The following is a 16981-nucleotide window of genomic DNA, read 5'->3' on the forward strand; positions in this document are numbered from 1 at the left end:
GTAACCGGCTGCCCGGTTTGCAATCCGGATGGACTGACTCTCTTAGAGCATTGGCCTCTAGTCTAGGCATGCGACAATGTGTCTTGATCTTGATGGACTTGGTGTAATGATCGCCTCTTTACCTAGCAGACTAAAAAGTTGTTGAAACAGCATTTAGAAGTTACGAAAAGCAGTTCTGAGCATTAACTAGTTAATGAACAAGCTTTTCTCAAGATCTAACTAGCTAGCTAGAGACTGAGTTAATCTCTAGACTGAGTTTAGAGGCTAAGCGGTAAGGAATTAGGTGAGTCAACTGACAATGCTAGAGTCAGCAGATTGTACACTTTGCAAGACGCGCGTAGTTAGATGGTGGTTAATCAGTAACGAGGTTAAAATTATCCGCGGTTGTACAAAGAATTAGAGCAAACACAACGTCGCAACTCGATGCTCTCAAAGACAATTAATTTAATGCGCTTGCCCATTATACTCTTTGTGATGTCATCACATCATTATGTCCGATTCAACGATTCACTCACATTCCACTGACTTGTCATTTAAAGAACACGGTGACTACTCTACGACGGTCGGTAGCGTTAGCCCTGCCAATCAGCCCGTCACCAGTTCCAGTCGCCTACAAAAGCATCCGACGGACAACAACAGAGACGAGTTTCTTCAACTTATTCACGACATTTCGTGTGATCTGGATGTGGCCATCATTTCGCATAAGATACTCACTCATGTGACCAACTTAACGAGAGCAGACCGCTGCTCACTGTTCATTGTCACAGGAAATGGCAAATCGCGTGCTCTTATGGCAGAGCTGTTTGATGTCGTCAAGGGTTCTACTGTAGACGAGACACACAGAAAAAAGGATGTTCTAGTTCCGTGGGGAAAAGGAATTGTCGGTCATGTTGCTGTGACCGGAGAAAGTATCAATATACCAAATGCTTACGAGGTAAGAGACAATGACTAAATGGCGGTGCATGGCATGTAGTGATGGTGTGTGTGCAGTATGAACATTTTAACAAAGAGGTAGATCACTTCACCGGCTATCGGACTACATCAGTGATGTGTCAACCGATAAAGACAAAGGAAGGAGAGGTAACGAGCACACAGACAAACACAGATAAGAGAAAGTTAGTTGCCTAAACGCATGTAGTTAGTGTTGCACAACCTTGTGCTCTCGTTCATTAAATTCCCTGTTTACAATGTCGGGTCCAAGCAGATTTTACATTCAAACGTCACAAATAGTGTAAATTTTGACTCAAAAATGAGCAAGTCTACATCAGACATGATCGAATTACTAGTAAAGTTCTAGTCTGGTTCTTCGGTGGGTTTTTTGTATTCTGATGATTGAATAATGCAATGAAGTGCCTTCAAACAAGTTCTTGTTGGTTGCTTAATTGTCATTTGATCCATAAAGCAGAAAATACGATAACAAAAATTTTAATTGTTAGAATAAATTGCGGGTCAAATTTTCAAACGTCTCCGTTTGATCGTCTCAGATATGTATTATGAACAAAAATTGAAACTGCGTTATACGTTTAGGTCATTGGAGTGGCTCAAGCCATCAACAAAAACGACGGAAATGCTTTCACAAGCAGCGATGAGACTGTGAGGTACCGACGGCAAGACCGTTTATTAATACCGATAAACGCCATACTCTTTCAGGTGTTCCAAACTTATCTGACGTTCTGCGGGCTTCTATTGACAAAAGCGCAACTTTGCGAAAGCTTGACATTTGCAGTTCGAAAAAACGAGGTCAGACATTACTACATCATCTGCACAATGACTTGATTACTGTGTCCATGTAGGCACTTGTGAGAATGGCAAATGACCTATTGAAACCACCAACAAATCTACACAATGTTGTCCACAAAAGTCTGGTTGAAGGACACCAACTGATCCAATGCCAATTCTGTTCTGTAATGGTTGTTGGAAAAGAAGTTGACGAAACAGTCAGTACAAAAATCACACACACACACACACACACACACACACACACACACACACACACACACACACACACACACACACACACACACACACACACACACACACACACACACACACACACACAAGCAAACAAACAAACAAAACACACACAAAGACAAGAACAGTCATAAAAATTGTCTTGCTGTAGGAAGAAATTCAATTCAACGATGTGTTTGGACTAAGTCAAGAGAATTGGACTAAAGGTAAAACGAGCAGCAGTGAAAGCCAGCCAGGAGAGGTGATGGCTGCTTATTTGGAGCATTCCAAACAAGTAGTGAACAGAGGCATGGTAAACTCTTCTGCAGCAGCAGTATTACAACTGTATCTCTATTACTTTGCTCAACAGGTATTAAACATGTCAGACTTTGAAACACAACGTCAGCATTCTGTAGTTGTAAGTACAACAGATGCATACACTTCACAATTCACTAACAAATATGATGTTGGAATGGTGTAGGTGCCTCACGGAAAAATGCCACTACGTAAATCATTTCTCTGTTTACCCATCTACAATGACGAAAAGAAAATAATTGGTCGTTCACACACATCACACTTTAATCTCTTTATTAGTTTGTGTAACTTGTGTTTACTGCAGGTGTGATACAATTTCTCAACAAAGTGAACAATCTCTATTTTGATAAGAAAGATGAAGATTTGGCTGAAGTAGAGCAAAACATTAATAAAATAATTTGTGTTTAATAATGGACTTAGTTCACTGTAGGCAATCGCCATGTTCTGTGGACGGGGCATCAACAATACAACGCTACATGAAAACATGCGCAAAGCAGTAGCCAGAAAAAATATAGCAACAGAGGTATCTTATTCCTATAACGTAATACCAATCTGCATGCTGTAAAGTACAACTGATTCTCATGTTTGGAAGAAAAGACTGTTTGTGCAGCATAGCATATAGACACCAAAACACCACCACATGTCTTTTGCATCCAACAGAATCACCTAGACATGAGTGGCAAGATTCTTTAACAGAATTGCAATCCAACAATGGCTGGATGTCATTGTCGGTAACAAAAAGCATGTTGTACTTTACAGCACACGCAGACACTCATTGTTTAATTGTTACATGCCTGAGTTTCTACACAACAGGCTTTATTGTATCACATGTTGTCCTCAGTTGAAGAAGCAGAATACTTTGGGGTCAGTAGTAAACCAACAAAGTTTTGTTCTACAAGATAATCATATGTGATTGTTCAGAGTCTAGATGTACCAGCATCACATGAATTCAGTGACAATCTAATGTCCTTGTCGTTTGATGAAGCGAGGTTGAGTGATGACGACACTGTGTTGGCAACAGTTCGCCTATTTTTAGACTCCAAAGTGATGGAGCCTTTCCACATCAACCAGTTGGTCAGTTTTACAAACATGTCATCATTTAATGCGACAAAAAATTTTGTTGATCAATTGTGTTTAGACACTAATCCGCTGGATTCTCACTGTGAAGAAGAATTACCGTCAAGTACCGTATCACAACTGGAGACATGCATTCACTGTCGCTCAAAGCATGTTCACATTGATCATGGTAATATGTACCAATAAGACTGCATTTGAAATGTCTTTACTGTAGTTTTACAGACAGGAAATCTTATGAAAAAACTGTCAGCCATGGAAAGATTAATGTTAATTGTAGCCTGTCTTTGTCACGACCTCGACCACAGAGGAAGAACAAACCAATTTATAACACAGTAAGACCACAGATTTACATTAGAGGTCAGATCTCATTCCGACTGTGTGACATAGGAGTTCATCTCCTATAGCTGATCTGTACAGCACCGCAACAATGGAGCATCATCACATTGATGTCAGCATTATGATCCTTGACAGTCAGGTGACAATAAACAGTTTGTCTCTTAGGCATTGTCTTACCATTAATTTTGTTGTCAGGGGCATAATATTTTTGAAAATATGGACAATGAAAACTACAAATTAGCAATCAAACTGCTGAAGAAGAGAATATTGGCAACAGAATTAAACAGTTTCTTCCAGTAAGCTGTTGTATCATGTCAAATTAATTACATAATTAATAATAAATAGATAAATAAATAAAAATAAATAAGCAAGCAATAATTACATACATAAACAACACAACACAAATAAATAAAATAAATAAAAATAGATTAAAGTAATCATGCCAATGAAATAATACAAACCATCACTTACCTTGAGTGTTTACTCAGGAGGAAAAACTCCTTTCTGGCTCTAGTTGAAAACGATGAATTTGACTGGAGTGACAAGTCACACCACGATATTGGTCAGGAAATGTTGATGACAGCCTCTGACGTGTGCGCTGTTACCAAGCCATGGCCAGTACAACAACGAGTGAGTTGAGTGTCTCTTACATCCACTGGGTTAGTGAAAATAACTGGTTTGACAGATAGCCGGTCTCTTAGCTGATGAGTTCTTGGAGCAGCATGCTATAGAAATGTCTCAACCAGACAAATTCCCTTTGGTTAGTAACATGAGTCTCACATTTCTTCCAAATGCTGTACACACCACCAACAACATATGAATTTATTTCACAGCCGATCGTAACAGTAGGCTTGCCTGCTACTCAAGTCAAATTCATCGACGCTGTCTCTCTACCAGTCTACAAAGTATTCACACGAGATATTTATATTATACACAGTGTAGCACACTCAATGATGCTGCTTACGTTCAGGCATTGGCTAAGCTATTACCCCGTCTGAATCCACTGTATCAACAACTGAAATCAAACCGTCAAATTTGGCAGACTTTGGCTGATGAGACTCTTAGCACAAAGTCAACAGAGACACGAAGTCAGGAGTGCAAAGATGGTATTGCATAAATGTCAATAGAATGCAGAATGGCTAAACTATCCAAATCATTCCTTGCTTGTCCTGCAGATACCAACTTTAGACAGAGAAAACATTCCAAGCATCAATCAAAGAAACACATCAGCAAAGATCAAATTAATGAACTCAACGTTGACGACAAAAAAGACCATCCGTCAAAGCTTTGTTCTGTAATGTAGACAAACTGTTTTATTCCTGTTAAGCTCAAATACAGAGAAACATAGCAAGAAAAATGTCTATGACAAGCCTAACTCTTGCAAGTCAATTTATAAGTCAAAACAGCGATGATGCCTTCTCCACGTCTGTAAGGTCTTGTAAGATCTATGGATGCACAACATACAGAGTAAGTGTTCTATGTATCCTTACATTTGTCTATGCTCAGTTTATGCAAGTTCATGTACGGTGAGTTTTTGAATTTGTGGCAGCCATTCGTCTGTTCATCTGTCCGTGTGCCTATGTGCTCATTCTCTGTCTACATGTCTGTCTGTCTGTCTGTCTGTCTGTCTGTCTGTCTGTCTGTCTGTCTGTCTTCTCTTCATCCATTATTGCACCACCTGGCCTTGAGTTGTCCCTATCTGTCTAGCAAGCTCCACTCGCTCTTTATGACCCAAACTAGCATATCGCCACAGTAGATCACCATCTAGTATGTTCCTATGAGGATTGTTCAGTCCACGTTGCCGAGATTTAAACATCCTACAGCAACAGCCTTCAACTGAGTTCTAACTTGCATGAATAACCCTCACCACCTGAATGACTTTGGATTAAGTCCTGCTGTGTGAGGAAGATTTATAATCATCTTGTTCTGCAGCATCAACAAGCGACGATATGTCTTCTCAGGTACAGGAATAAGAAAACTAATAGCTCCATCCAAAGTGGCTACAAACCCAAAACCATCAATACAGTAACAGAGAAAGAGAACATGATAACAGCATACCAAACCATGTGACATGTCTCTTGTCACTGCTGGATCCTAAACTCACTGCAGCACCAGATGTCTTACAAGGAGTGCGAAACATCGCGTTGACCAAACACCCAACGTTAATGTCTGCTCTCCTCAGCAAACGCTGACCTCCACAACTCTCAAGAGCTGCCACAAAAGACTGCAAATAATGACAAATACAGCACCAAATACACCTCATCCCACCTTCTGGCTGGTAATGATATAAGATTAAGTTCCTATCTGAGTCTGATACTAGAAATCCTATTTGTTTGTTGTCAACCACATACTCAGCTGTAAATACTTCAAGCGGGAAAACATCCTGAAAGATATCAGTTTGTCAGACAATTTCAAACAGCATTTCATTGTACTGCAATCTGTGTGTCTGTTACCCTGCTGATAAGTGATATTGCCTTGTGCTCCTCTTGGTATCTTAACAATGACACACTCTTCATGATATCTCCAACCAAGATGAAGTTCTTGAGAGATACAGCCGTGTGGATGTACAGTTGTGTGTCAATGAAAGCAATTCCAACCAGATCTTTCCCATTTTTGAAATCCCACACATACACCTGATGTTATTCACACATGACACACGAGGCTACAACTACTGTAGTCTTCAGAATGTAAAGAAACCTTCTGTCCAACAGCCGTAAGAAGCAATCCATCCACCTGTTCTAGAGTTGTAACTGGGCCTCTCTGATCTTTCTTGCAAAGTAGCTAACACATGAGAATATAAATTACAAAAGAGCAAACAACAACATGGCCACACTGATACTAATATTAAACTAAAACTTAACATCATGCATGTGGTGCACCAATCATGTGCTCAAAATGTAACCGAGTACAAGTTCTCTGTCAGTGTGATGATTTCAAGTCATTAATAATAATACAAATGGTTGGTGTTTGCCTCGCTACAGTCCCTAATGCATATCATATTACCAGTGGGAGCAAGTTAAACAAAGAATACATGTAAGTACTCATATGATGTAGAGCACAAAGACAGTGAAGACTAAGACTAAAGACTAAAGACTAGAGTCTCATGAATTTAGTCAAGTAAACTTGTACCGGGCCTATTTAATGACATTTTGTGCTGGTACAATACCTTCAGTTTGTAACGTGTCAATGGTTTGCCGGGTTCTGGTACGACATCAATGACATCAAACAACAGTATCTACAAAAGCATACATTAATATATAAGTACACATGAATGAGAAAGTGAAACAGTGGCACACTCTGCCACGAGCTGAAACTTCTTCTCCAAAAGCAAACGTTGTCGCTATGGCAATAAAACTCTTACGCCGAGATATAGTTTGTTCACTTCGTAAGCGAACAGTCTTCAAAGTAGTGAGACGTTCCCAATCATTGAAATCATACCTATCCCACAGAGGCAATAAATGACAATCAGACATTCATAAAAACGACATATCCAGTGATTGACCTCGTGTTGGGAATTATTTCCCAATTGACAGGTGAGTAAAGCTGTAAACTAAATTTGTCTAATGTGGGATAGATAAACCTTTCATCTAAAATAACAAGCAACAAAAATTACAAACAAATTCTAATATCCACAGAATAGTGTGATGCCTTGTTCAATTGTTTCTAACTCTTCAAGATCATCATTGTTCAGCCTCGGAGCTGCTTTGCTCATAACAGGAACACTCGCAACAACAGCATATGTCTACCAGACAGCAAAGATAATTACTACTAATGTAATGCATAATACTGTAACCAGCTGTACCTTTGATTCAGGATGAAAGGAAACAGAGTGAGGAGTTGCACGTAGAGGAACTTTCCGTACTGGCCATGTGCTGTCATACAACATTTGAGTTGGTAAAACACATATCCGTAACTCCTCCTACACGACCCCACAATCACCAATCCATTCAAGTTAGAGTTACGAAAGAAACATTGCATACAGTTTTGTTCAAGTACAGAAATCCCTCAGCACAGTTAACATTATTGAATGGAGCAAATGACGTGATTGGACCGTCAATATTCATGGGATGAGCTCTTAGACATCCACGCTCAGTCATGAATAACCAGTGTGGATAATGGCCACACACAAACACCTGACAAACAGAACAAGTATGCACCATAATAATGTACAATGGCGCAAGTCGTAAATACCCCACAGTAGCCAGAGACGTCAAGAAACACACGCAGTTGTGACACTCTGGTTGTAGTCAACTGATCACGATCAAGCCCAGCAACTCCACCCTCCTGATCTACAAAATAAAAAGACACTGAATACATCAAATGTAATGATTCCCCACACATTTCTCACCAGTGAGACGTACACCTGTTCTCGCAACCTTCTGTCTCAGCAGAAGATGATGCTCAACCTACATGGGAGCATGTAACAACACAATGCAAACCAACATCCCATTTTATTGACCTTTTTAAAACAAATTCCAAGATGATCATGCACCGGCGAGAAAGAAGACCTGAAAGCCTCATAGATGAGAAGGTCTTGGTCAACACGGCTCTTCAATTTAAAATCAGACAAAAATAAAATCAGAAAACCAGACAAAGCACGAGGTATAAGAGCAGAAGTTGCTTACGATCAAGTACGGCTGGTTACACTGCGGACCCATTCCTACAAGCAAAATCTCATGAACTGGCAACATTCCTGCTTGTGCTGCATCTCCATCTCTGTCAATATGAAATTATATTGTATGTAAAAAAAAACATTAAGTAACCAAACTGGTCAGCTTGACAGCAATCTTTGAGCAGCTGCGACCCAGCAGAAAAGTCTAAAATTCGCATAGCCAGCTGGAACTCCGGTAGTTGATAGATCTAGAAATGAAAGTAGCACCAGATACTCAACAGATGACCATACACTAATTTCTGTTGAGTAATAATGTACCTCTAGTGTGCCACTCTCTCTACACATAGCACACCAATACGTCGATGTTACAGAAACATCAGTTTCTGACGTCTGGGTTTTACTTGGAAAGCTTGGCAGCTCTCTACAACAACAAACATGATTGCACTCTATATCAAAATAGACAAGTACAACATACTGCTTAGAAGGAGATTTCACAGCATTGGAGAAAAAGACATCAGCAGACGCATCTCCATATAGCAACTCATCTTCATCATCAATAGTTAAAGCACTAAAATTTATGAAACAGAAATAAGTCTCTTAACAAAGAGAGCATGCACAATGATTATAATCACACCTTGCTAGAAGAGGCTGCACTCGTACTGGGGTTGATGCTTTAACAGGCACAACAGGAGGTGTACCGGCCTTCAGTCCGGGGGACTGCACTTCCTGGCCAATTCGAAACATGCCACTTACGTCTTTGTACGCAGAACAAGCAATAATGCGAGGTTCCTGCAATAAATAGAGATTAAAACTGTCTATGTCTGGATGTAACTCGAGTATAGAAAACGTACAGGTAAAAGCACATGCTCCCTCAACTGCAGCCTCGTTGACTTAGAATCATCTCTATCTCTTGAATCGTCGTTTGAGCCATCCAACTCTTTGAGAGTCAACAGAGACAACGAGCCATCAGAACAAAGTAAGACAGCATATGGATCAGCAAGGGAACAGCTGATAATAGTGAAATCTTTAATGTCTAAACTCTCAAGACACTTATCTGTAATTAAATAATTATTATAATCACACACTTTTGCGTTTGCATCAAATGTGTGACCTCCTTCGAGAAGATGAATACTCTGAGGACACACCTGGTGGTGACATTGGCAACGACGATAAAACAGATGACCAATTCCATACACAACAACTAACCTGTACAATGTATTTGTTATCTGACATGTTGCCTGCAAACACAGTCGGAGCCTTTGTGTTAAATCCAGAGTGATCAAGCTCGTTGATGTCTTGTGCTGTATGTAAAACCTACAGACAGAATCACAACAACATTCAATTGCATGGATTATGTATAGTACCCATAGTATGGCTCTGTAATGTAAATTTATCTGTCCATCCATCGCTCTCTCGGTCTACCTGTCTGTAAGCCACAGATGCTATTGTCAATACAAGAACGTCACCCCAAGACAGCACCTCACAAAAATGCCTTAATCTAGGAATGTGTATTAATGTGACTTGCTGTATTGTATTGTATTGCATTGTATTGTATTGTATTGTATTGTATTGTATCGTATTGTATTGCTGATCGTGTTGTATTGCATTGCATTGCATTGCATTGTATTGTATTGATCACTGTATTGTATTGCAAGACTTTTGATTTCAGATTGTCAGCAGATGTTTGATCATTAATAACAGAATTCACTTGCAAAACTAATTTAGCGTACATCAAGACATTTCATACTTCTATGTGGCACCATATAAGACACGCTTACCATCGAGTTGCTTTCCCTTGAAAGAATTAGAAACGAGTGATAAGCAGGATACAAAGACTCGTCCTGTCTGTCCTCCTCCTCTTCTTCTTCATCTGAAGGCTACATCCCACGTAGAATGAGATATGCATACCTTGCATGGTTGATTTCAATCATACTTGTCTTGGGGAGGTGACTGTCCACATGTCTGTACAGCCGGGTAGTTCAAATGTGGTCACTACTTGTGGTCTGATGCTCCGTTGTAGAACCGACAAGGCACCATTCTTTCCAAATCCCGAGCAACCAACTAACTCAAGATCCAGCTGATTGGCTGATGCAAACTGAACAAAGCAAATTAACAAAACCATCGGCGTACGAAATCAAACAAGAGGCACCTCTTCCTGCAAAACAACAAGCAGAGATCAATCACAATGCAGTAACTACATGTCAAATCACTGAATATCAAATGTCAACAGTAACGTCCATCTGTTTTCATATACAACTAAAAATTCAACATTTAAAAATGCACCATCACTTTTACAAACAAAAACCACCTTAACATATAATTTATTCAGTGTACTCCAGGAGATTGTTAATGCAAGCTGAGCAAAATGCTCATCGTCATTAGTTTGCCTATTAGTGCACGTGTGTCCCTCCCTTTCAGACAAATCCCAGCCCTCCAAAGTAGATGGTCCATATCCAATATTAACATACCGTGTTTTCGATGCCCAAAGTGTCATTACTTTATATTTAGCTTAAGTGTTTGGCAATTAATTACTTAGATTCATTCACTTAGTAATCTGACTGTCTAATAACTGACTATCTGGTGAAACAGACAGTCTGTCAAGCCATTAGACTTATGTTTTCCCTTACCGATAAGAAGGTTGGTTCTCCTAGCACCATTCTGGCAACTGGTGCAATATTCACAATACTGTCACACACCTAATTCATGCAACAACATATACAAACAATCAGGCAAAGGACCAAATCAATTTAATGGCAAACTATGAGTATGCACTCAGCAACCTCAAATGAATACGATGCCAATTCAGTTCCTGCCTGCGATTCAGTGCCATATACTTCCAGCTCGTCCATATCATCCAACAACATTGCAGCTACAGACAGATAAACACAGAATGGCAAAACACACTAAACATGTCAAGTATTATGTGTAAAGTGTCTCCACATTATGCAGCTAGAAACTTTGGTAAAAAGAATGTAAACGTGGCAATACGTGTGAAAAGAGGAAGTAGTGAAAAGAGGAAGTAGTGAAAAGAGGAAGTAGTGAAATGAGGAACAACACATCAACATGTATGATGTAACAATATCACTTGGCTTATTTGTGTTCTCACTGTCTATAGTGCAGACAATATTGTCTAATCTAAGATTAGACTCTAATTGTCTAATTATTGTTGCAACAAACAGACTACTCACACGGCTCCTCTGAAACAGAATCCAAACGACTTCTCTTGGTGTCTGGTTGAGTGTCCTAAACAGAGTAAACAGAGACAAGGTATTCCCATCATTTCATGAAAAGACGTAAAGATATCTCACATATACACAGTGGCCAAGACTATCTTCATGCTTAAATATTAACAACATTGACAGACAACAAACAGACACACAAGCAAGCATGCAAGGATACAACACAGTCTTAAGTGTAAGAACACAATGAATGCTGTGTTCTGCCTGCACCTCATCTTCTTCATTATTTGGTGGGTTGGCGTGATCTTCTGTTTTCTCTGTGTATTTCAAAAGAATCGAGTTTCCCAAACGAGACCCTAGAAACAAGTAGCCATCCCCAGTAACACATATCTGGCCATAAAACAAACGTTTAAGAGTTTTCCCGAAAAAATCATGAAAAGAACAAACCGAAGTTGTGATGACACTTCCTGCTGCCTTATCAAAATTGAAACCTCGCACACATCGCATGCTGTCCACGATGAGAGTTACAACGTAACTATCACATCAACGGTGCACCACAAAACACGAAAAATTAAATTAGAAATTGTGTCACTCACATCTCTCCGCCCTTGAGAGACAACACAAGACGATCATTTGACACAAACGTTGCTCGAGCACAATCGAGGGAGATACAAACACCAGGCTGTGGTTCTAAGGCAAACACAGCTACATTGCTCATCATAAATGATCCATTAGCTTGCTTGTATACTCAGAGAGAACGATGTGCTTGTATCTGTGATAGAGTTAAGAGACACGGCATACGGGGGAACACTCTGATTCAAATATAATAACGAGTTTGTTGCCAGCACAACCACACCACCTACAACACAACGTAGCAATGGATAGACAATAACAAATCATTTCCTTTGTACCGATTGGTTTGGGAACTGCCATTGCCTGTCGGCAGTCGAAGGGTAAGTGGCTTAGAGTCCATATGACTGGATGGACTTGACTGACCAAATTCAGTGATATGGCTACTATCGAACATGTATCTTGTCTGGCAGCAACACGTCTACAGACGTATGATAATGTCTTAGTTGTAACAATATATGTCAACATTGAATAGTACATGCAATTCAAACTTGATGCATATCATATACATAGATATATTAGACGGTTGAATCTCTGTTGTCTGTCTGTCTGTTTGTTTGGCTATTGTCTGTTCATCAATTCATCCATTGTCTGTCAATCTGCCTGTCTAACAGCAACTTACCATTGTACATAAAATCAATGCTATTCAGTACATGCACATGCACACACACACACACACACACACACACACACACACGTGCACACACACACACACACGCACACACACACACACACACACACTCACACACACACACACACACACACACACACACACACACACACACACACACCACCCATCCAACAACATCACACTGTATCTCACCCTGGCCATGTTTGTATTGGCTCATACAAGATGAGAAGTGTCGGCTCATAGTAACCATGCAAAAACTGAATATCGATGACATTGTTCAGCTGACTATCAAGTCTACACAACTCAATCATATAGAAAGAGCTATCAGACTTCTGACCACTAAAACAAGTAAACAGCAGTCATCATAAACCAAGTTCATACAAAACGTATTTGTGCATACTCAGTTGGCATAAATGCTTCATGCTCATCAAACACATGATCTTGGCCAAATGGAATGATAACGAGATGGCTATCGTACACCAACATTGCAGCACAACGATTCTCTGGATCAACTCTCACTGTCGGATTAGAAACCATCTGAGCACCCTCCTACATATACAATTGCACTGTTAGAGGGACAGACAGACAGACAGACAGACAGAAGAGACAGACAGACAGACAGACAGAAGAGACAGACAGACAGACAGACAGAAGAGACAGACAGACAGACAGACAAACACATGTACACACACGTACACACGTACATGTACACACACATGCACACACACACACACACACACACACACACACACACACACACAGAGTACATGCCATGTACACATATCAACTCCTGCCTGGTAAATGTCCTCTTCAAAGTAGTGCAAACTGACTGTTTTAAGATCATGTGTCTCAGGGTCAAACTGAACTATTGACAGCTAGCGATGAAAATCAGCATTTTAATTGAAAGTCAATGTAAGCAAACTGATAGCCGAGGCATATCACCTTGGCATCACTAAATGCTAACAAAAGAGAATCCAGACTGTCGTGAGGAAGCCTGACACTTTGAATACTCTGCAGTCTGCCATACAGCTGATGCTCAACGATCAGCTGCAGTTTCTTCTTCCTCTCTATAATATCAAACAAACAGCAAACAAACAATAATATTAATACAGCCACACCAAAAATTGTCTGATTGGGGTAACCCACCCGCCTGTGTTTGGAAGGCCACTGAGTTGTTCATATTTAAATATGTTTTCTGTTGGCCTGGGCATATCCGTATCCGAAGGGCACGCGTTTAAGAGATGGCAAGATTCTTTTGTGTCTGGTGACTGTAGTCTTCGTGAGGTGTTGCAGGAGGTTGGATTCGGTGATCGAGTGGACAAAGTACTAAAAATAAAAAATAAAAACTCCATCCGCCCGCCCGTCTTTTTCCGCTGCATGTTACCCCAATCAGACATTTCTGTGGTGCCGTCTAATAATAAATTATTATCACAGGGTACGGTAGTACCCTGTATGTAGGGATTGCCCAGGTTTTGGAGCATTGTGGGGCGTGGTTGTCTTTTTGCACGCTTAGAAAACATTAATGAAGACTAAAATTTCTCGAAATCAACGAAATGAAATGTTTGCACATTGTGTACTATTTCCTATTTTTGTTTTGGTCAATAATCATCTAACAACCTAGAAAACAGTTGCTAGCCTCGGAGGCCCACATGCCAATTTTGTTCTGCTTCTTCTTCTTCTTCTTCTCCTCCTCCACGAATATCTCTTTTTGTACGTTACGTATGGCTGTGAAACTTTAGAAAGCGCTTTAGAATCACCCAAACTCTATTCTTTCATTGATGAAAGAAACTGAAAGGAATGTTAAAAATTTGTGTTTCTTTCAAGCAGATTTGATCCTTCAACCGCCATCAACGCTGTTGCACAGTTTGGGCCAATCACAGAGCAGTATTTGCGATGCTTGTCCATGGCAACCAGAGACAATGGACGAAGCGCCAATCAACTATGCCCAAAGAGTCTAGGAAAGAGTCTACCACCAGAACTGTGTAATTCGATCATTTTGCCATTGTCAGGACCAGTCTGAAATTGTTTGCGATCTACGTTGCACACAGGAGTAAAAATAACAAATAATTACGCACACATAGTAATTTATACGGAAACCCAACATTTGCAACGCATATCCCGTATGTGATGATCTTTGGCTTTGATTACTAAGCCACGTTCTATTCCAACTGTTGTTGCATATTCAATTACACACGCATGGAAGAAAGAACAATGCAAAGGCACTAAAAATTAGGATCTATATTCGTGCAACGTGCGTTAGGATACCATGGTACCCTACGTATACCCCGTAGACGTAGAAACCACTTGAGTAAACTACTTCTGAATTATGTCTAACAAAAGCTGTTACATATAAACAGGTTTAATTAACACTAAGAAATGCGCTAAATCTTAGACATACTTATAGAAGTCTTACAGACCCTAGTGAAGACATGCACACCCTAGCTATGTTGCACTTTTGCACTCCTAAAAACTTACCAAACTAGAATTTTAAAAACTTTTTCTCTGAAAAAAGAAATGGATGTAGGGATTGTATAAAAAGTAACAGAAACAAGATCTCTAGATAATATGAACCAAAGCCAGACATCATTAGTGAATCCTTCCAACCCCGACATTCCCTACATTTTACTTTTTGGGGGTTGGAAGGATTCACTAATGATGTCTGGCTTTGGTTTATACTATCTATAGATCTTGTTTCTGTTACTTTTTATACAATCCCTACATCTATTTCTTTTTTCAGGGAAAAGTTTTTAAAATTCTAGTGAAAATAAAACTAATACCATAAAAATTTTAAATCATAATAAAAATAGAGACATCATATATTAATAAATACGGCGCGTATCCCTGTATATAGCAGTGTGTTTCAAATTACACTGTTGGTAAAAATAAAAAACATTTGTATCACAATTTTCACACACGTTGTTACCTGAAAATGCACCTGCCTTTGAATTTTTCACCTGCAACAATAGAAATGAGAACGAATCTGATTGGACATTGCAGGTGCACTTGCCACATCTACACATCTCAGTCTGTAGGCGCTGAGAAACGACTGCCCTGCAACTATGAGGCTTTCTTCGTTGCTCGACACGAATTTACAGCTCAGGCAGTGCTCCACTCCCGTAGGAGGATGAGACTGACGAACCAGAGCGTACATACCACCAACAATACTGCGCATGCGCGAACAATCATCAGAAATTTGACAGATCAACTTAGATCAAAAATTTTAGTACACTGTTTGTATTTTTATCTGCTATCTAATACATATGCTTCAACCACGGCTATGCTTTGCGATTGGAATTGTTATACGGGCACCGGACAAGACTAGCGCGAGGGACGAGGCATGGTGCTGTAGCCTCGCAAGCCGGGCTGTAAACCCACGTAACAGACCTGCTAACCTAGCAGTGTCAAAATGCGTGAGTTTGCAGAAAAAAATGCGGGAGAATGCGTGAGTTTAAATTTTTGGACACGTCTACAATAGCATAATATTAATAAATGTATACGTAATAAATGTTAAATAATATATAAATAATATCTATTCATCAAAATTTAAGTATTTGCATGCCCGGTTGGAGTAGAACCCCTTAATTAATTTATTATAGTGCAACAAATGTATAACCGATTGATTAATGTGCCTAATTAGCGACACACAGTATCAGCACCAATTACTAAACATAATAGTTAAGTAATTAAACACAGAACTTGTACTGTACGTACTACTGCCTTTTATAAAAAACTAAGAACAAAGTACATGCACATTCTCGTGGCTAGTTGGGATGTTCTGGATTCTATTTTCTTGTGGCCTTCTTCGATCCCTTTTCCAGCAATACCTATGGTAAACAGGTAGCCAGCCCCTCCCCCTTTTCCACTTCTATGTCGGTATTTTGACCAAGTATGTTATGAAAGAGCTGGATGAAGAGGGGCTGGCTATGGCACGCGGAACGTGACTTTATTAGGTTAGTCACATATATAGGGTGTAAAACACATTTACAGAGTGTGAAACACATCTAGAGGGTGTAAAACGCGCATATATCTAAAGGGTGTAAAACCCTATATATGTGTTTTACACCCTATATATATATATATATATATATATATATATATATATATATATATATATATCTATATATGTGTGTGTGTGTGTGTGTGTGTGTGTGTGTGTGTGTGTGTGTGTGTGTGTGTGTGTGTGTGTGTGTGTGTGTGTGTGTGTGTGTGTGTGTGTTTTACACCTTATATATGTGTTTTACACCATATATA

The 16981-nt window shown here is 39.6% G+C and overlaps 2 protein-coding genes across 2 annotated transcripts; one reads left to right on the forward strand and one right to left on the reverse strand.

The window, feature by feature from the left end:
* The first annotated feature begins 487 nt into the window (after positions 1-487).
* Positions 488-4981, forward strand: LOC134178156 (dual 3',5'-cyclic-AMP and -GMP phosphodiesterase 11A-like). The gene is made up of 21 exons (XM_062644960.1): positions 488-934; positions 991-1080; positions 1528-1593; positions 1651-1740; positions 1794-1937; positions 2123-2263; positions 2321-2368; positions 2432-2507; positions 2570-2637; positions 2696-2788; positions 3079-3129; positions 3187-3339; positions 3404-3511; positions 3565-3674; positions 3730-3817; positions 3874-3974; positions 4167-4308; positions 4364-4438; positions 4512-4583; positions 4649-4784; positions 4854-4981. The coding sequence occupies exons 1-21, from the start codon at positions 491-493 to the stop codon at positions 4979-4981; spliced, it is 2424 nt and encodes an 807-aa protein (XP_062500944.1). The 5' UTR covers positions 488-490.
* Positions 4969-15884, reverse strand: LOC134178155 (cleavage and polyadenylation specificity factor subunit 1-like). Its single transcript, XM_062644959.1, has 41 exons — positions 15738-15884; positions 15654-15684; positions 13673-13797; positions 13525-13605; positions 13131-13279; positions 12923-13069; positions 12381-12520; positions 12218-12328; positions 12066-12159; positions 11917-12004; positions 11740-11859; positions 11479-11533; positions 11071-11159; positions 10918-10986; positions 10440-10445; positions 10224-10385; positions 10069-10167; positions 9497-9604; positions 9402-9435; positions 9142-9344; positions 8925-9079; positions 8766-8858; positions 8609-8711; positions 8447-8538; positions 8304-8394; positions 8138-8227; positions 8027-8084; positions 7870-7967; positions 7659-7811; positions 7481-7597; positions 7327-7420; positions 7181-7265; positions 6975-7116; positions 6845-6913; positions 6376-6459; positions 6132-6311; positions 5947-6061; positions 5737-5889; positions 5549-5678; positions 5357-5495; positions 4969-5123 (listed from the first exon to the last, which is right to left on the reverse strand). The coding sequence occupies exons 1-41, from the start codon at positions 15879-15881 to the stop codon at positions 5076-5078; spliced, it is 4344 nt and encodes a 1447-aa protein (XP_062500943.1). The 5' UTR covers positions 15882-15884; the 3' UTR covers positions 4969-5075.
* Between the last annotated feature and the right edge of the window lie 1097 nt (positions 15885-16981).

This window comes from Corticium candelabrum, chromosome 4 (assembly GCF_963422355.1).
Source record: "Corticium candelabrum chromosome 4, ooCorCand1.1, whole genome shotgun sequence".
Lineage (NCBI taxonomy): Eukaryota > Metazoa > Porifera > Homoscleromorpha > Homosclerophorida > Plakinidae > Corticium > Corticium candelabrum.